Source organism: Silurus meridionalis, chromosome 15 (genome assembly GCF_014805685.1).
Source record: "Silurus meridionalis isolate SWU-2019-XX chromosome 15, ASM1480568v1, whole genome shotgun sequence".
Classification (NCBI taxonomy): Eukaryota; Metazoa; Chordata; class Actinopteri; order Siluriformes; family Siluridae; genus Silurus; species Silurus meridionalis.
Window position 1 is genome coordinate 12,130,420 of NC_060898.1, and position 22,332 is coordinate 12,152,751.

General features: G+C 35.6%; 1 protein-coding gene across 3 annotated transcripts in view; it reads right to left on the minus strand.

The window, feature by feature from the left end:
* Positions 1–22,332, minus strand: part of si:dkey-247m21.3 (5-hydroxytryptamine receptor 4) — a 44,445-nt gene that overhangs the window by 3,875 nt on the left and 18,238 nt on the right. For 2 of the 3 annotated variants that reach the window (XM_046867968.1, XM_046867967.1), the window contains exon 6: positions 20,954–21,519. In XM_046867968.1, the coding sequence (XP_046723924.1) occupies positions 20,954–21,519 (566 nt within the window). Of the gene's footprint in view, positions 1–5,572; positions 5,676–5,777; positions 5,841–20,953; positions 21,520–22,332 lie in introns of those variants that run through there. The other variant, XM_046867969.1, reaches the window with a different exon arrangement.

Genomic DNA, 22,332 nt, shown 5'->3' on the forward strand with positions numbered 1-22,332 from the left:
ATTGCTTACTAACCAACATGAATCTCTCAATATTGCAATATTAGGAATATTGCATTCTGGGACTGTTCGCACCAATGTGCCAAATATTCTACACTGGATATTTCATTAAATTTGAATATCACATGAGAAGTGGTGAGAAAAAAAAGCTTGTTCTTTTGACCTGACTCATCTTTTACGTTTGATTTTTTTTTTCTCCAATTAAATGCCAAATGTCAGGGGCACACAACCACTGATTTCTCACACTTATAACAAAAATATAGCTCCAACTAATGACAAAAATAAAAAAAATAAAAAATAGCCATACGCATCACAAATATTTCAGGTATAAATCGTCCTTTAGGGTTAAGTGTACGAATAAGCATTATCAGTCCACATGCCCAGTAATCTTTAAAAGTTAAAGTAAAGACTTTCCCTTATTCCTCAGAATATTTCCTGTTTCCTGGGCCAACATGATTTAATATCTCAGGTACCTCAAGATAGGGTCTTTTGACCCATTGGGGCTAAAAATGTGACTATTAAATTAAAATGAATTTAGATTTTTCATATTGGCTGAAAGTTTTCTGGCACAAAGGAAAAGGAAGGAAAACAAGCTTAGGCTTTCTATCTTCAAAACTAAAATGTAGTGATGCTGCTGAGATGCTTCATATATTCTGTACATTCTTAGTGTTTACTTTAGGTAAAAATGTTCAAATTACACAGTTCCTCAGTTTGACTGACAGAAAAAATAAAGGTTGCTTTAAAGCAGGAACAGTTACTTGACATTAGTTACTTGAAAGCAGGAACAGTCTAGGAAAATAAGAACAGAACCAGCAAGGATCCTTCTAAACAAGCTCATTCATTATATTTTATGGAGGAGAAATTTAATACAGTGCATTTTATGTGTAATATAACCTGCAACGATAAATGACAGATCATTCCAAGATAATACATAAGTCAGATCCAAAAGCATTAAACACGGTTTATCCTTGTGAAGGAAAAAAAAAGCTTTATGACGGAGAGCTTAAAGAACAGTTCTCTGAATATACACTTCACTTCCTTCCAGCAAATATGAATGATATGCCATAAAACAATATACAGTATGAAGCCATTCATACAGTGTACAGTATCATCACAATATATAGTATCATTGATTGTATCACTATATACACCATATACGGTTGCTAACAAGCTGGAAATAAATACTCGTGTAAAAAAATATATCTTTTAAAAACTGCATTTTAATGATACTGTTTTTAAGTCTGAATCTTCAAAATAATAAAAAAACTTTGTCAGCTGCTGCTAAAATGTGTAAAGGTGATTAAATAGCAATTAAAAGATACAAATATATAGTATGATCTCTGAAAGGTGTATTGTAACAGTGCATCATGATATCCATATAACATCATATTCATATTCATAGTCCTGCCTTTTTATAAAATAACCTTAATCAAATATTTTATCAAGGTTCACAAATTCGTGTAGAAAATGCATCACTGCTACAATATACAGTATAAATCACATATAAATGTTTCTCAAGGTGGTGGTTCTTTCCATCATTCAGGAAGCAGAATTATGGGACGACTGATTTCATCCAGTAAGTGGAATCACCTTTGATTTTGAGATGGGCGTCTTCAGATTTATCCAACATGTTAAGGAAAGCTAAATAGACAGAAATTATTTTGGAGAGGAAACTCCCTTTTCTTGAATTAAATACAGATGAAGTTGGATGAAGTACAGATGAAGTTGACTTTAAAGTAGCCATAAAGGAGACTATAATACTTTGTGTTTTATACCATGGAATATAAGCCACTGCTTACACTATCCAGCAACAAAGGAACTGATGATCACTTCATTCCTATGCATGAGCTGGAACAAGAACATTCTGTTAGTTTCATGCAAAGTAAAGAATTCAGTAAAGAAAAAATCCAAATGACTGACTTGATTGACAGACTGAATGGACCTAGGACCTAGGTTTGTGGTCAATTTTTTTTTTTTAGTTTCTAGCTTCCATTTTTTACAAAAATTGAAGAAAACCCTTTTTTATTGTTTTTTGTTTGATTTTAAGGTAAAGTTAAATTATGTTCCACAATGTTCAGGAATGCTGTAAGAAACATGATAAAGAGTTCAGTTTGCCACCAAATTCTTAATCCAATCATGCTGAACAAACCAACCATAGAGGCCCCACATCACAATTTACAGGATTAAAAGGATCTGCTGCTATTCTTGGTGCCTGATATTACAATACACCTTCAGAGGTCTTGTGAAGTCCATGCCTCAACAGGTCAGATCTGTTTTAGGGTGGCACAAGGCAGATTGCACAATATTAGGCAGGTAGTTTTAATGCTATGGTTGATCGATGTATAATGTAGGTTATTACACACAGACCTTTGTATTTTTTTTCACAAAATGAAATTGGCTTTCACATAGCACCTCAATTTCCCAACTCCATCTGAAAGCAATCTTTGCATCATTGCGTTGACCCCAAGTTATTTTCTTGACAAATGTAATCATACACAAATTAATTGCAAATCTATAATTAGATTTCTAAATCAGTAATAAATGCAACTGTGATTGTAACTTTTATTCCAAAAATACAGATGTACTAACAAAGCACATGATTACAATTCTTGCTCAAAGGTTTTGACTGAAATATCTTACTAGTGTAAATGATGGCGTGTGTAATTCTATAAATGGAGAGTTGTTACAAATTTTACAAACTTCATAAAACTGAGATTTGTATGATTACTTTAGACAGGAAATGACCTGCATATTTTTCATTTCCCCCGGCAGTAGTTAATACCTGATGCTTAGCTTTGGAGTTCCAGTGTAGTAAAAGCTTTATGGTGGACTTAAATGTTATTCCTTAGTCTGGAACATGGTTGGATAGGCTAAATAACAGAAAGAACCTGATAATACAAACATCGTCAATCAGGTATGACCAGAATATAGGCAGAAAAGTATCACAAGTCATTAGACAAAGCAGTATGATTAGGGAAAAAATGCCCATTTAGCCCTCCTTTAATTTTTACATAAAACAATTAACTAAACATTTCTAGTATATGAAAACAGGGGTCTTTCTTTCTTCTGTGCTTTCTTTCAGATTGAAGGTTGAAAGGATTGAAAATCATAGAGGTGATTTTTAGCCTGTCTACTACGGAAACCAATAAATGATGTCAAACATTTATCATCTGTAAGTTTCCTGCTCCTCTCTTTATCCCACACCTCACCCATTCCTGGACTGTCCATCTGCATTTGCCTCAAACGTCTGCTTCAAACTGTCACTGTAACACCCAGAGCGAACACATAGCAATATGACAGGCTCACTTGGTTCACAGCATGCATACTATCCAAGAGGCCTTTTAGAAGTTCCTTTTCTTGCCAAAGTAAAATATGTGAGGTCTGTGTCAACATTCTTTTCCTCTCCAAAATGATTAAATGATGAAAAAAAAAGAGTTTGAATAGTTTCCGAAGAAAACTTTTCCTGACTTAAATTTGCAGGTTGCGGAACTGTTCAGAACTCAAATTTAAATGTTTTTGCTGTCTTATATAAAACTGTAATCAATCCCGGATGATAACTTCTAAAGCGCCAACAAATATGAATTATAGTTTTTATAAAACAGCTCTAAGCTCTAAGCAGAATGAATTTATAACTGGAGACCAAACAGCATGCAAAGCTTTGTCCACTGGATTCCCAACACCTGTTAGACATCACTAAAATTAATCAAATAAAACTTTTGACTGGCTGTTTCTTGGCTTATCCTTCTGAACAGAACAAATCTTTAACGACAAACGAGAGGGCTGTTGGCTCGTAATTGAACAGTCACTGCAGGAGGTACATTCTGTAACACAGAAATCATTCTATATTAATAGTATATTTTAAATATCAATACAAATTGTAAATAGTACCACAGAGAGCAGTGGGAAATTGTAGAGGTTATAGATTAGTACTTAAGCTGTCACGTAGGAATGAAAAATGTTGAAGTTGCCCTCAGGTCAGTGAGTATTTCAGGAAAGCATTTCGGGCCGTTCACATGAACCTTTACTATAATAAGACTTTGTCAGATAAGATCAGTGATCCAGCATGGCTCTGTTTGCTCTTTTATGAGGTACATTATGTTCATCATGTTCAGTAATACACCCCATATGTCCAAACAGATTCTCACGGCGCTCTGTGTTTTGAGATGCATTTACCGAAAGACAGGTCTTGAACTGACACATCCATAGATAATATAAACAACAGTGCACAATGATATACAGTGCTTGGTTTAAATAATTTGTGCTTTAATTATATGTTCAATGAAAAACCATACCACAGTACAAACCTAATATGAAGGGAATCACAATAAAAAATTATTTTTAGTTCCAACTCTAAACAATTAGTTGATGACAGGTAAAGGGGCAGGCTAGTGACTGTGCTCTGTATATGACAGAATCTAGCTAAGCTCACTAGGCAATATATAAACACGGACACTCCGCTTTGAAAAGAATTCTAATTATAATAATAATAATACACAGCAGTTTTTAGAAATGAAAAGAATTTCCATTTATTACATATTAGTTTTAGATTATGTAGATTATCCACTGTGTTATTCCATGTGAGTTGCTATATAAATCTATATAGTTTGTATTACTATATAAACACCTTCTGACAGAAGGTATGCTAACATCAAACGGGTCTTTTAGCTTCTCCTATTTCAAATCACAAAAGTGAATTTTCCTTAAACACTGCAATTGAATGTATTAAATTTTATACCAATATCAAATCATGAAAGTGTTGCTGTTTACTCTTTTATGCTTGTCCTCTTTTGCGAGTGTCTAAGTATCTTCTATGTTGGTTGTATTTTATTTTTTTTATGTTATTTGTGTAATGGGGAAAAATCTATAGCATTAATACTATAAAAGCACATAAATACCTGGTAAAAGTTCAAAAAGGCTATAATCTAGTTTGGGCTTAAATAATAAATGTAGTAAAGTATATTTATCTCTACACTTGAGCCAAATAGGATATCGATTGAAATTAAAACAGTCTACCATATGCTATATCGTCTAAAAAAAACCCATCTTAAGAAGCTGGAGACACGTAATCGCTTTAGAGCAGAACTTCAATGCACTACTAAGTCCACATCCTTCACTACTGAGTGGCCTCGGATCAATTAGCCTCCCCACAGGTACAACTCAACGACAGAGATACAGAATTAACCAGCTGCCAATATAAGTACATCCCCATGCTTTTAAAGCCATTAAGCTTAAGAGCCGCAGTTAGTGTGTGTTGGCCGCTTTAGTTTGTATATAACTGACACAAACGACACCATTCATCTGCCCTATAGGTCATTTTCATGGTAAACAACATGTTTTTCACTTCAACACAGCTGCTGTGTATTTATGGTGATGCTCAAAGAATGCCCAATAACATCTTTGTGAGGGAAATAAAAATATTACTTTATCGATTATAAATAATCACATGGAAAATAGACAAGGTTTAATACAATTAAAATTGTACATTCATTTTAGTGCTTCATGGTCCATTATTTCTGCTCATGTGTCCACTGTAAACACTTTTGACAGTGGACATGGATTAGCCCCTTATGCAGCAAGCTTCAAAGCATTGTGTGTTTTGGCACCTTTCTATCATAGCCAGCATTAACACCAGCACTCAGACTAAAAGGGTAGGGAACTTGCCTGTAAAGGGTATATGCCTGTGAAGAGGAACAGCCAGTAAGAACCAGTCTCTACCACCTCTAATAAGGCACTCATGCATGAATATAATGACTGTTCAGGTTGAAACGCTCCACACTGACCTTCATATTGTTCTGTTCTATGATGAGATGGCTCTATATAGCACAATGTAAAGGGCACACACTCTGCAGATCACAAAAAAACAGATAAACCTGATGAGTTTTTTTCCTGGGAATTCAACTGATTACACAACAGATTATACAGAGGACTTCTTAGAGCCCAGGTGCTCATTTCTGAAAAATCAATGCTATCAGTAAATTGAATTATAGCTGAATTGATAATATTCAGTGTGGATACAATGTTGGCTTCACAATACTGCTAATTGTAAAGCCACTGTTTTCACTGAAATCCTTGATCCAGCAACTGAATAAAGCCCACTATCTCCAATGTCTCATTTATTTACATATTTTCTAGACAGAAGTGTTTCTCAGTGTAGTGATGTAAGTCTAGAGTATAAAGATAAATACGATTAATTTTAGCACGGTGCTCTTCTGTGCTCCAGCAAGCACTTTTTATGAGGGAAAAAAAATATACAAAATGTGAAAGCAGCCATTAATAAAACTCAGTATTCCATTGTGGGTCGATGTGTAAACAGACAGAACGAGGATAAAACTAAAGGAAACTTTAGAACAATTGCAACTAAAAACTGAGCAAGCAACCAGAAAAAAAAGAATTTACAAATTCAGCAACTGAATTATAGAGACTCTAAAAAGTAGCTTATGAATTGTCTATTAATGGAAAATCTTATTCTGTTGCTAATGTCTTTAGCAGGTTTACTTAATAATTATAGGCTGCTAATTGATATGAATAGATATAAATGCTAGCTAGCTTATATAGCTAATAATATTTGACTAGCATGCAAAAGTGAACGTCACTTTCTCTCTTCAAAAATGTTATGGTCATGAAACAATTTCACAAATTCACGTGACTTGGTGTTGCAGGAGAACATGTTGGCATTACTTCATACTCCTTTTCAATGGTTGCAAGAATGTTTACAGCCCCCTAGACAAATATTTATTTCACACCATAGCAAGAAAGAAAGCACACGTCGCTATGTACAGAATGACGTCATTGGCTATATAAGGTCTTTAATATGGACTGTATATAAGCCTCAGGGCTTGTACTTGCCATTTCACCAGGACTAGACTTGGGGGTGTCCACAGCTGAAGAAGAACCTCAGTATGGGTGGTCAAAAAACAAGCAGGGCCTCATGTATCAAGCGAAAACAAATCTTTGCAAATTTCATTTGTGATATGCCGATCAAATCAGACCTCGGCCAAATAGTTTGAACGTGTAAAAACATCTCGAACATCTTTGGTAAATAAAAGCCAATCCCTGAGGATATGAGATTCATTTCCGTATAGAAGTTCCCACGTTTCTTGCTCATTTTGTGGTGCATGCTATGCAAATGTTGTACAGATAACGGCATCAAAATAAGTTATTGTCAGTGTAGTGACAAAATAGCAAATAGAAATGTTGGCATGCTTTTTAGTTTCTCAGCTTTGCCAAAATATTCTAGTAATCATATGTGACAATTTTGGCAGTGTTGTTCTTTTACATCTATATGCATCCAGACACTATGAAGACTGCGATGTTATAACTGACAGATAGATGATACAGATCACAAAGCACCCCTGTCTAGGACATTTATTTGAATGTTTTACACTCATTATATGTGTCTATGTTTTATCTTTTTTCTTTTATTGTACAAAGTGGAAATTATAGCCATTAAATATTAGAATTTAAATAGTTTCCAAATTTGACTAGTTACTTGTTTTATATGGTTAGCTCACTAACTAGCTCAATAAATTTCAGGAATAAAAAGGTTTTACACTAATTAGTCATAACATTATGACCACCAGCCTAATATTGTGTTGTCCTCATTTTGCTGCCAAAACAGTCCTAACTGGTCGATCATTAACATCTTCATAATTTGAACTACAGTTGCTCGTCTGTTGGATCAGACCACACCGGCCAGCCTTCACCCCCCACTTGCATCAGTGAGCCTTGGCCCCTCATGACCCTGTCGCTAGTTTACCACTGATCCTTCCTTGGTCCACTTTTAATAGATACTGACCACTGCAGACCGGGAACAGCCCACAAGAGATGCAGTCATCTAGCCATCATAATTTAGATTTAATAGATAGATAAATCTATCCATCTATCTAGTGCAGATAAATATGTAAATATATGTACAGCATGTACAACAAATAAATAAATATATAGGCTGCAGTGGGGGAAATAATTATTTGATCCTCTGCTGGTTTGTAAATTTACCCCCTTACAAAGAAATCAACAGTCTAGAATTTTTATGGTACGTTTATTTTAACAGAGAGAGACAGAATATCCAAAAGAAATCCAAAAGAAAAAATTCTAAATCCCACAGACCCAAATTAGTCGTGTCCCTTTAGGAAAGTACTCCTAATATCAACTTGTTATGTGTATAAAAACACCTGTCACAGAATCAACCTCTTCCATTTAAACATCTCCACCACCATGGGCAAGAGACATGCATTTAAGTTAGCTGTCTATATATATATATATATATATATATATATATATATATATATATATATATATATATATATATATATATATAAACTAGTACATGCTTTAATTTTTTTTTTTTTACCTCTAAGTTAGATGTGCATAAACAATTAGATCAGTTAGTCCAAAATAAAGAGTCCTTTAATAATTGCAAAAGATAAAAAACACCCTCCCGTTAGGGGTCGCCACAGCGGATCCTCCACACTGCTGGATGCCCTTCCTAACGCACCCCCCAATTTATCCGGGCTTGGGACCGGCACTGAACAGGAATTGAACCCGGGCCGCAGCGGTGAGAGTGCCGCATCCTTACCACTAGACCACCAGGGAACCTTATTATTTTTATTAATAATATTAATAATAATAATAATAATAATAATAATAATAATAATAATTATTATTATTATTATTATTATTATTATTGCTTCAGCAAACTTTGTGTCTTTTATGTGTGGTTGTGTCAAAAGGTGCAGGCTCTTTGTTGGTACTCTGAAGAATGAATGCTACAAAGGCTAATATGCTTTTCTATGAGGTAAGGTCACACATTCACTTAGGTTTGTTAATGGTAGAGTGGCTTGTAACCTTATGTCCAGCCTTATCTTCTAAAACCATTACAGGAGCAAACCTAATAATCTGTGTGAACAGTTTACGCTTAAGTCATAATACAATATAATAGACTTAAATTTTAAACTTTAATGATGCTCACACTCAAGTTCCAGTTAATAAAATTGTCTCTTCTTCACTCTAAATGGGAAAATATTTATTAATTACATCGTCTGCTGTCATTCAGAAAACAAGTTTAAATGCAAAAGGAGCCTTTTCATTGCCTTTGGCTTGCTTATTAGAAACTTTCCAAAAAATGATTAAAATTTTGTATCTATATTTTTTCAAAGCTGCTGTGTGAAATTATCTTTTGTTAAAAGTGATTTCTAAATATAACTGAAATTACACTGTGCAGACAAGGCTTGAAATGTTTGAATGGAACAATCCGTTTCCGTCTGTGTTTTTACGACAGTTTCCATAATACTGCCAGTTTGAATAAATAGACAAGCTAAAAAAAAATAAAACAAGAACAAAAAAAGGACAGGAATTAAATAGGACATGTAAAGTTTCTGTGTGATTTAAGCCAACTGAGTGTTTTTCCCCCTGAAGGTGCTAAACACGTGCTGTCAAAACAACCACAAATTACATTTTTACTCAGAAACGCTATAAATTATTATTATGAGTGGAATTTATTTGACATAGCATTAACCTGGTAAAGGCAGGATATGTATTGCTCCAGAGATTAGATCTGTCCTAGTTCTGGCCAAAAATGGAAACAATAACTTTAGCCATGGATTTCAAAGGATACCTTTCAAACATTCGTTTCTAGCTGAGATTAGCGATATTGCTTTCATCTGGTTTCCCTGAAGTCAGGCTTCATAGACAAAACAGAACAGCAATAAAGCTTGATAATTTGACGACATACCGTTTTTATGCAATTATATCTTCATGCTTTGTAGAGCTGTATTGATAGTGATAGAAAACACCAGGCTCATATGACCACAGGATCATTTTGGTGTTCTACCCAGAGTGGTATGTCATGGACACCAAAAGCTCACTTACATGTTTATTTTCACATCACAGCTATTAGGTCTGAACTATTATCTATCATTCCAGCCTATCTGAGACAGAAAGAGTCATAATAGCATGCTGTTACTTTCACACAAATGCTCTTACCCACTTTCCACCCACAACAATCTTATTTGCTTAGGACACATATAACACCCATTGCACCAAGACTTTTTTTTTTATCCAAAAAATAAGAAGAGTAGTATTGACTCCAGGTCGAGGTACTGCATATAATTCTTACATCACCATATTGGATACATGAAATAAATTTACACTAACATCACTAACCCATAAAAGGTGAATATTCAAACCAGCTGACTGATGGTGAGAAAAGAAAACAATGCTGGTCAAATCATAAATCCATGCTCACGCACAGGCCTTTTTTCAACCATGAAAAGGATTTTTATTTGGAAAATATCTTCTTGTGATTTACTGGTGACATAAAGTACTTTTATGATGTTTTAAGGAGAACAAGAAACCAGAAATCGCACGATACTGCATGAGGATCTATCATTCCGGAATATATTAGTCAACAAGCCATGCATTAAACAGTTTACAGAGAGACCATATCTTTATAGTGCCATTCATATCTGAATGCTGAAATGTGTTATGCAGTTTAGTGTTTTTTCAAGTAACTGGCACTGCCTACAGTTCTTACTTGTGTAGAACAATGTTTCTATTAAAGGTTGCTAAAACATAGCCGAGACTGGGCTGAATCTGAGAACTAACTGCATCAAGCTGCAGTGAAGGCTCGTAAAAGTGCTATAAAACTGACAGGATGCATCAACCCTGAGCTCCTGTTTAAACCCACTTCAATGTAAAAGTGCCCAGCAACAAACACAGTACTAAAATAAATTCATCTCATTTCATTTCTTATCTTATTATAAAAAAAATCACTTTAGTTTTGTACAAAACTAGACACATTGTAATTTTGTACACATCGCACATTGCACGTTACAAAAATGTAAGCACAAACCCTAATCATAAAGGTCACAGAAAACATGTATGCACTGTTTGGGCATACAAACAAAATGACCTTTTTATTTAATTAATTAAAGCAACATCAAACAGCACTTCAAGTTTGACAGATAAATAAATAAACGCTAACAAACAGCTCAGCTTTTGATTAAATTACACTGTAATGCAGATGCAAGTGCAGGGTAAAAACCTTAATTATAATACAGGCAAACAAATCCAAAACAGCAAGCAGATTTAAAATCCTAATCCAGGCTAAGGTCAGGCAATTCGCAAACAACAATATAAGGATATAATATGAACAAGAACAAGAAAACAAAACAAAACCAAAAAGTAGAAAAGGCCAAGAACACCTGAAACATGTAACATAAATGGCTAATCGCAGTGACACCAGAAAATTAAAACAAAGAAGTGTGTGTGTGTGTTTGTATGGCAGAAAGTACAGGTCAGCTGGCAGCAGGAAAAAGTGTGCGTCACAATCATCTGAGAATGGAATTTTAATTAAACGCAACAAAGAAGACTTTACCCTGCAAGTTATGTAAAGCTGAGCTTGTGTTGCATAGAAGTACCTTAGTGTTGCACAAGCACATGAAAAGAAAACACACTGGTGTCACGGATGAAGGTGAAACATCAGCACGGTGAGCAAAAACTGTATAAGCTCATCATTCAATTCAATTCAATTCATTTTTATTTGTATAGTGATTTTAACAATGAACATTGTCTCAAAGCAGCTTTACACAGAATATTTGGTGAAAAAAATGAATAAGATGTTCTTTAAATGTGTAAGTTTGTCTCTGCCGGTGGTGACTGTGGGAAGGAAAAACTCCCAGAGATAGTATGAGGATGAAACCATCATATTAAAATGTTATAGTTTATTGAAGTGCTATTGTGTTTGTTTGCTAACTTCAGGAAGGTCACACTAAATCTGGCTGCAATATTTTGTGTCTGATGGCACTACTTTGTGTTTTGTGTATCTGTCCTACACTGTCTTGTGTTGTCTGTTTGCACTGTCTTTTGTCTGCACAGTTTGCACTAGGTTGTATATGATACCCTTTATGTAGCTAGGACAACTATTTTACTTTACTTTAGTCATCATCTCTGTGTTCTGTTATGTAGCTCTATGTTGTGTGATGTTGCTCTATGTTGTTTTATGTAGCACCAGGGTTCTGGAGAAACATTGTCTCATTTTACTGTGTACTGCTTCAGCTATAAATGGTTGAAAGGACAGTAAAAGCTTCTTGACTTCACTAGATCTGTTCTGGCGTGACACACAAGCATCAGATTGCGCAATCAATTTGCTCACAACGTAGTGATGGATTAAAATTAAAACTGTGCAAAAAAAAAACTAAATCTAAAAGCAGCAAATAACAACAGCAGTAAATGATAAAATCTTTAGTCACTGTTGCATTTTTCAGCAAATGTTTATGCGTTTGTACAGCAATATAATTTTTCCCTCTGTTTAATTAAGAGTGTTAGCTTGCTGTGCTTCTCCATTCCATTCTCTTTTTGTAACATTTGTCTACAATAACGGTTCTCAACTTGGTTGACAAGCATGGTTGTCAACTTGCCACCTGTAATTATCATTAAAATCAATACAAATATTGATTTATACAAATTGCTTCACCTCGCATAGTCAAATGTTGTTGTTTTTTTACAGAAAGACACAACCCAGCATGAGTGAATTTGTTTAAAGGAAAAATCCCCTGCTGGTCTAAACACTATCAGAAGCACTGACCTACATTTACAACATAAATTCAAATATTTGTTCCATGAAATTGTATTCATTTATTCCCAACAGTTTATTCTCTTTATTTCGTAGCGTTTCTCTTGGCTGCACTTCTTCCAGTACGTGTATGTGGATGTTAGATTTGTTGTCCAATTAGATTTCAGCCTCTATGTGCTGGTATGTCAATCTAATATGCCCAGAGCCTTCAAAGTCTGTACTGCTGGCCTTTTTACTTTAGAGAATATTATCAATGAGTCTGTTTCTTTAACCAATCCGATTTCAAATTCACCTCACAGGGCCAGCTAGTATTTTTCAGTCCTCTGATTGGTTGGTCAGAGGGAAACTGTTACAGACAAGTTTGACTGGCAAAACACGTGTGTAGCACGCTGCACACATTAATACATCAGAGTTAGACTTTTTTATGCCGTTGAAGGAAGAGAAATTGTTTCGTTCTCAGACATACTTAAAAATAAATTTTCCAGAAAAGCTAGACAATGTAAGGAGAGGACGGCCAACCCTGACTCAGCTGGGAAAGGGTTTGATTACCACTTTCAGACCAGTGAATATGAGTGGTACCAGTGGCTTTCAGCCTCTGAGGAGCGATGCAAATTATGCATCTCTGGTGAGTAGGTTGTATTTTATATAAAAAAAAAATATGTTTTTGTTATGTGTATTAGACAAATATTGATTCTATTGTAATCTTTTTCCATGCTACAGTCATGTTCTAATTTTGATCAGTGTGTTTTCTGGAAAAGAATGTTTTTTTTGGAAATGCCTTAGTTATTTTGTGGAAAAGGTGTTCTGGTAGCATGGTATAGACAGGACAAAAACTCCTTCAACTGTTGAGCAGTGAAGATATTGATCGCCAGTGTATATATATATATATATATATATATATATATATATATATATATATATATATATATATATATATACAGTATGTGTGTGTGTGTGTGTGTGTGTGTGTGTGTGCTGTATATAAAAAGAAAGCTTGAGGTCACATCCTGTTCAGCATCCATGTTTAAGACTGTGCAGCTGCCAAGCAAGTGTGCAGTGTGATAATCACGACCCTCCCACGGGTGAACCATTAACCAGACGAAACGCATGAGGACATCTTTATGACGAGCCGTAACAACAACATCCCTAATCTCAAACAGTGTCATAAAACACTTTAGCGCTGTGCCCTGTTTCAGGTGCCATACATGAAGTTGATGAGTGTCGTGTACAGACCTACCTGCTTTGCGTAACTCATTTACTTGTATTTATCTAAGCTGAGGAGTTATGGTATGAAAATGCACCACACCACATGTTAAGAGAACACAGTGGCGTGTGCTATTCCTGGAAGATAATAAGTGAAACTGAGTTACAATAACCAGCAAAAAAAAAAAAAAAGAGCATATCCTGAAGTGTATTTCTCTTATACTACAGCAATTTTCTAAAATACTTTTTTTCAAAAAAATTAGGACACTGTACCAACTGTGAACAAAAACAGAATGCAATGATGTGGAAGTTTAGAATTTCAATATTTTATTCAGAATACAACATAGATAAAATATCAAATGTTTAAGCTGAGAAAAATTTATCATTTTAAAGGAAAAATAAGTAGATTTTAAATTTCATGGCATCAACACATCTCAGAAAAGTTGGGACAAGGCCATGTTTACCACTGTGTGGCATCCCCTCTTCTTTTTATAACAGTCTGCAAACGTCTGGGGACTGAGGAGACAAGTTGCTCAAGTGTAGGAATAGGAATGTTATCCCCTTCTTGTCTAATACAGGCTTTTAGCTGCTCAACTGTCTTAAGTCTTCTCTGTCGCATCTTCCTCTTTATGATGCGCCAAATGTTTTCTATGAGTGAAAGATCTGGACTGCAGGCTGTACCCAGATCCTTCTTCTATGCAGCCATGGCACTGTCAAGTTGGAAAATGCAAGGTCTTCCCTGAAAGAGACGACATCTGGATGGGAACATACGTTGTTCTAGAACTTGGATATACCTTTCAGCATTGATGGAGCCTTTCCAGATGTGTAAGCTGCCCATGCCACACTCATGCAACCCCATACTATCAGAGGTGCAGGCTTCTGAACTGAGCACTGATAACAACTTGGGTTGTCCTTATTCTCTTTAGTCCGGATGACATGGCGTCCCAGTTTTCCAAAAAGAACTTCAAATTTTGATTCGTCTGACCACAGAACAGTTTTTCACTTTGCCACAGTCCATTTTAAATGAGCCTTGGCCCAGAGAAAATGCCTGTGCTTCTGGCTCATGTTTAGATATGGCTTCTTTTTTTGACCTATAGAGTTTTAGCTTGCAATGGCGAATGACACGGTGGATTGTGTTCACGACAATGTTTTCTGGAAGTATTCCTGAGCCCATGTTTTGATTTTCTACTACAGTAGCATTCCTGTATGTGATACAGAGCCGTCTAAGGCCCCGAAGATCACGAGCATCCAGTATGGTTTTCCGGCCTTGACCCTTACGCACAGAGATTGTTCCAGATTGTCTGAATCTTTGGATGATATTATGCAATGTAGATTATGATAACTTCAATCTCTTTGCAATCTTTCTCTGAGAAACTCCTTTCTGATATTGCTCCACTAATTTTCCCCTCAGCATCGGGGGAATTGGTGATCCTCTGCTCATCTTGACTTTCTGAAAGACACTGCCACTCTGAGAGGCTCTTTTTATACCCAATTATGTTGCTAATTGACCTAATAAGTTGCAAATTGGTCCTCCAGCTGTTCCTTATATGTACATTTAACTTTTCCGGCCTCTTATTGCTACCTGTCCCAACTTGTTTGGCATGTATAGCTCTCATGAAATCCAAAATAAGCCAATATTTGCCATGACATTTCAAAATGTCTCACTTTCAACATTTAATATGTAATCTATATTCTATTGTGAATATATAAGTTTATGAGATTTGTAAATTATTGCATTCCTTTTTTATTCTTAATTTGTACAGTGTTCAAACTTTTTTGGAATCAGGTTTGTATGTTTTAGCATTATAATTTCTTTATTTTCTAGATCTGAAAAAAGCCCAAAAATATTACAGCATGCAAATGCCCTTGCAGACAAAATGAGAGCATGGATTGCCACGGTTGGGGTGGAAGAAGTCGAGTGGCCTGTACAGTGCCATGAACTCAACCACTTCAAAAACATTTGTAATAAATAGGAATTCAGACTACAGCCCAAGCATTAATGAGAAACCTCTTATGCTCTTGTGTCTAAATGAGCAAATCCCTCTAGACGCACTCTTAACCTAGTGGAAAACAAAAGAATGGAAGTTGTTATAGCAACATGGGGATAAATGTTGGATAAATTTGTATCAATGTAATATTATTATTAAATTAATGTATTAACATAAGATTTTGGAATAGCCACTTTTTAGCTAATTAGAGTCAATAATTCACCAGCACTATAGTATTTAAACTTGAGTGATAAAAGAAAACTAAATTGATTCACAGTTGTTTTGTTTGACATTAACCATAGCTATACATGGATAAATATAGATTAGTATATAGTGTTGTTTTTTTTTAATAAATACAGAATTGTTATACAAATTGCTGTGGTGTAAGAAGAATAAAAATCAGGTGCTGTTATAGGGAAATCGTGTTTATGTTACAGCGTTAATAACTTGTTAAGTTGCCCAATATCATGCTGAAGGAAAAAAATTATGAACAACAATTTTTGGCTCAGATCCTTCATAAATCTTTCTTGGCAGTAACAACATGCACAGGCTTCGGCTTAGACTAAGCAGTAATGCTGGTTGTATCTGGCTTTCACACTACCCCCACGTCCAAAGTTCCCCTTGCAGGAGTAAACCTTTGCCAGGCTAATAGTGCACCACCAATCACATGCACCTGAATAAAGCCCAGGCATTGCTTCACCACGCAAACTTCAGTAGTCTTTAGAAAAAATAATAGAGATTTTTCTCCACAGGAATATAAAATACAGTAATTGACAGTACAGGTGGGTGTTGGAGGACTGGCAGCAGTGGGGTTGATGGCCAAATGAGGATACAGAATGTGAATGTGATTTTTTTTGTACCTCCTCTGCAGCACCTCCAATCACCACACTGATAATGAAGCCAGTGAGACAGAGAGTCATCACAGCGCGCTTCTCTCTGGTGTTACACAGTACATGGTGTGAATATTAATGGAACAGTGTCAAACAAAATTTAAAACCAGGTGATGGTTTTCCAATCTTAATCTAAACACTGAAGTTTAACCTCTGCCCACTCTCACCAAGATCACTGAATATTTTGTTCTGAGTTCTTTGTGTGTTGAAGCATTACAAATCCTGGTACTGTTGACCACAAAAATCACAGGAGATTAGCAATTTCCGAAATGTTCATGTCATATTTAAAATCATTAAAATCACATTCTCTTCCATTCTAATGTTTAACTGAAGCTCTTGAATTGTATCTGAAAGAATTTATTTACTCGGCTGCTGCCACATGACTGTGCACCATGCCACTAGGTGCCAGAGGAGAAGAAATCGATTTGGTCATGGATATACTTACAAGAACGTTTTGAGAAAAGCTGGGCAGTTCAAAACAGTTCAAAAACCATTTATATTTTTGCGTTTGCTTTTCTGCTGAATTTGCACAAAAACACACAATTTGCCTTATTTGCAAATTCCCAGGAAAATGCACACAAAACATGCACAAAAATGCTAATGTTAATACTGATGCTTCTGCTAGAGATGATGTATGTTGTGCACTTGTGGCTGCAGTGAAAGGAGACTTGTTGAATTGTGTTAATTAGGTTTCTTGCTTTAGTAATGGCATTCATTCTCACTGCATAAGATACCTGTCTTTAATGCAGCTCGCCGTTATACTGAGTCTAGTATAATATTGATGGTTTCTATAGCTGTGACATTATAATGATGGTATTAAGGGGTGGACTTGGTTCTAAAATGCACTGTCTACCACTTCTAAACATAATTTATTAGTAATAAATAATTGATTACTAAATAATTTATACTATTAAATGATGATTTTACAGTACTAAGCTTTATTTGGGTTGCCACAAAATTAACAGTAAAATATATATACAGTAATGTATAAATTGGTACATTTACCATAAACATACTCTAGTACTTTCACAATTTTGGCTCAGTGATCTAACCATGGTAACTTGGAGGTACTAGAACTGGAGCACTTCTAATCTATGACTTAAAGCTATAATTACAGAGCCAACACAAGTAGTTCACACTGATTCAGTGCAATATTTGTGTGTGATTTTATTTTTTGCCCGAAATGGTTATGTTTTGGATTAGATATTATATTAATGTAAATTTTATAGTGCACAAAATTACCATGACATTCTTCATTTAAATAAAATTTTAGTTCTAAATACATTCACTAGTGTTCTAAGTGTTAAACTATTAAATAAATGTCAAATCATTTCTAAAAGGTAAGCCTATGTCTTTCGCACAGTGGAATATATGTTGATATACTGAATTAAGTTTCAGTATGCCCACTATTGCTATTTATTTTAATGCTAAATGCTAAACTGAAGGCTATAAAACATGCTAATTAAAAAAATAAATACATCAGGGCTGAGTGACTACTTTTGGGTAAAAGAAATGTTATATGTATTTCATATTTACATGGGGTGTTCAGGTAATTCATGCTCCTTTATACATACAAAACAATGCTGATGTGAAATATTTAGCCAACAAGTGTGTAATAAAGTGAAATAAGTGTGCATGGTGTTTAAAATCCCTTCAGCAATAACAAATCTGATTCAATCCCACCATGTGTTATTGTTGATGGATCAGTTATGTTATTGATGATGGGATTTTAAACACTCTGTAGGTCACCTTGCTTTGTTATACAGAGTGTTAACCACAACCCAAGTCATTTCTTCTCAGTGGTGGTCTCTTTCCATTAAAGGGGCGTTGACAGATAATACAGAGCAACAGATGGGCTACAGTCAGTGACAACTGTCTACAAAGTGCACCTCGTATAGCAACAATGAAACAAACATAGATTAATTCTGCCTCCTAAATCCATCACAAGTAGTCTTATAGTCAGCTTCTATGGTAGACTGGGTAATTAAATATATTATAAAAACCCATCATCTTTGTTACACATATGATATTGTATATATAATAAATATAAAAAAACATGTAAAACTCTTCTAAAATTAGGCTCTTTTATATTTGCACTGTAGGTTTTAAATACCACAATACAGCAAACGATTTATATAAAAACAAAATTAGAATAACACAAACGCTGCAGACAACTGCAATAACAATAAAATGTAGAAAAGCACCCACAACCAATAATTGTCTGAAAACAATCCATAAAGAGGGAAGACACATAAAGCTACCCAAATCACAGAAGGGTGGCCCAGCTGCTGTAATCTGTCTAATCACAGCAGAATGAAAGTTTGCAGCGTTAATCAAGAGATTAATTTGTTTGAAAGGGAAAATTTTTGTTCCGAAGTAAAATAAACGTGCATGTAAAAGAGAAAATAAGCAGTTTAAAAAGTCTGCATGATTTTATACACAGCACATAAAGTCTTCTAGCAATAGGCATGCCACAGTCACACCCACCAAGTCACACATTGCAAAAATCCTCTTCTCCAAAGCCACTACAGAGGCGACTACAAAACAACACGACACTGTCAAACGAAAAAAAAAAAATGCATGCACTTTCCACCTCTCTCACTGCACAATTCCAGGCAATAGTCTCTTTTTTTTCCCTCACTCTGAGAAATGGCTGCTGTGTATTGGGCATACTTTTTCTGTATTAACTTTGCATGAATTAAAATGATAATCATTTCAGTGGAAATAAAGCATCGCTGACAATCTACATGCTAAAACCTTTTTACCTAGCTAAACCAAACAGGTCAAAATTAATGAAACAAGAAAAAAATATAGAGTTAGGAAAAAGGCTGTGTATATACAGTATATTTAATTTAGATTGTATTTAGTATGTTGTATCGTGTAGTTTGATTATCAATTTGAAACAAAATGCCACATACAGAAATCACAAATTTCTTATTGTTGCTATGATGCATTTTCGTTACAATTTAAACCCAGGTTTTACAGTATATTACTGTAGAAGCCTTAACTCATTAAGGTACAATATATGTCAGTGTTTCGTAGCTTCTGCCCATTACACCTATATTTGTTTCTTTGTTGCTACAAAGTTAAAAGCAGACAATTATTTGGAATGTTTTTGCATGTTGTAGCTTTACAATTGAATTTCATTGGATCTAAGAGGCACAAACATGTTCCAGCATGACAATGCCTCTGTCCACAAAGTAAGCTCCATTAATCTTTGCCAAGGTTAGAGTGGTAGAAGTCAAGTGGCCTGCACCCCTGACCTCAACCCCACAACCCTAAACAATGAATGCACACGAGACCCCCTCACCCCAGCGTTGGTGTCTGATATCACCGATTTAAAGTGCGTCAGAAATGTCACAATGTGAGCATGTGGCATTCATCACATATATGTGAATAAACTTTCTTTCAGCTTCTCCCGTTAGGAATCGCCACAGCGGATCCTCCGCATGTTTTGATTTGGCACGTTTTACGCTGGATGCCCTTCCTAACGCAACCCTCCCCAATTTATCCGGGCTTGGGACCGGCACTGAGAGTGGCTGGGGATGGTTCCCTGACCGGGAATCGAACCCGGGTCGCAGCGGTGAGAGTGCTGCATCTTAACCACTAGACCACCAGGGGACCTTCGTCCCATATATGTGAATAATAAACCGAAATACGTACAACCTGTACATGAGATTTATATTCTGATTAAATTAATGCACCAGAGTTTTTCTTTATATTCTATCTGCTGTAGTTTTTATCTTTTTCATCATAACACTATAATTGTTCCATTGTAACAATTTTTGTTATTTTTTAATATTGCAATGCTGTTCAATGCTGCATTGATGCTGCTGTCAAATTAGATTGTTTTCATAAGTTAGGTGATATTAGCTAGGATTGATAGGAACGTTATTATGGTTCCAGGGTGCATGTCACGTGAGCTGCTCTTTTTTTTATAACAACACAAAAGCAACAAGTAAGCTTGGAATAAACAGGTTTTCTGTCATTTCACAATGCAGGAAACCATGTTGAAATTCTCACCCATGGTAATCACACATACAATACATATACAATGGATAGAAATTGAAATCCAGTGAAAGAAGGCTGAGATCAAAGGGCATTCATTCTGTCTGCAGCACCATAGGCGAAGCTGAAATGAGCATCAGTACAAAAATAATGTCTATGCATAACAAAAACATAGAGTCTGTCTGCACTTGACCCACAAAGATAGCTCCAGAGACACATAAAAGATAAAGCTTTCATATACTAGGTAATCTTTCATTTTATGAAGAACAGAATGCTGAAAGAAGGAATTACTGTACCTGAGTGCAATGGATGTTCCGTTTACTGATGCTGAGCAAGGTCTACTTGGGCTAAAGCTCCCCTGCCGGGCATAGCGCAGGTCCCCGCAGCACAGAATCATGAGGAAAGCTCGTCGAAAAGCCCGGTTCAGAAAAGCATAGAGGAATGGGTTTAAGCCTGAGTTAATGTATCCCAGCCACAGCCATGTGGTCCACATCTGCCATGGTACGCTGTACTGGATAAATGGGTCCAACACGTTAGTGATGAAAAATGGTGCCCAGCACAGGCAAAAGCAGCCCATGATGACTGCCAGAGTCTTGGCTGCCTTGGTCTCGATCTTCATGCGGCTAGAGCCGGGGTGTTCGTGACTGTAGTAAGAGGATATGGGAGTGGATCCGGCGCGATGCAAGATCCGGATCTGCCGAGCGTGCTCCATAGCCGTCACATAGATTCGCTGATAGGCGAGGATCATCAACCCCAGAGGCACATAGAAGGCTACGGCAGAGCAAACAAGGGCATAAGGCCGGTTCACCATGAATATGCAGGATGTCCTGTTTGAACTGTGGCTGAGCTTCCTCTCCTCAATCTGGAGTGTGAAACAACAGGTTTTTATAAAATATATATAAAAAAATAAAAATAAAATGGTACAAAGAAGTAGAGCTTGGGGATGTCACATTGATCATAATTTTGTCTATTTTTGTGTTAAATACTTAGTAATAAAATAACTGGGTAACTGATTGTGCTCCACTTGGTCGTAAAAGCTATAGAAGATCTCTGCTGTTTGTTTTTTTTCTTTCACTGTCTCATCCTCTGTATGTAATAATTTTAACACTGGACTGTCGTTTGACTGTAACCTGTTCATAGCTATATGTTAGTTTTGCTATCTAGTTTGTCTAGGACCTGTATATATATATATATATATATATATATATATATATATATATATATATATATATATATATATATATATATATATATATATATATACATATATGCAGTGAGGAAAATAAGTATTTGAACACCCTGCTATTTTGCAAGTTCTCCCACTTAGAAATCATGGAGGGGTCTGAAATTGTCATCGTAGGTGCATGTCCACTGTGAGAGACATAATCTAAAAAACAAAAATCCAGAAATCACAATATATGATTTTTAAACTATTAATTTATGATACAGCTGCAAATAAGTATTTGAACACCTGTCTATCAGCTAGAATTCTGACCCTCAAAGACCTGTTAGTCTGCCTTAAAAATGTCCACCTCCACTACATTTATTATCTTAAATTAGACGCACCTGTTTGAGGTCGTTAGCTGCATAAAGACACCTGTCCACCCCATACAATCAGTAAGAATCCCACTACTAACATGGCCAAGACCAAAGAGCTGTCCAAAGACACTAGAGA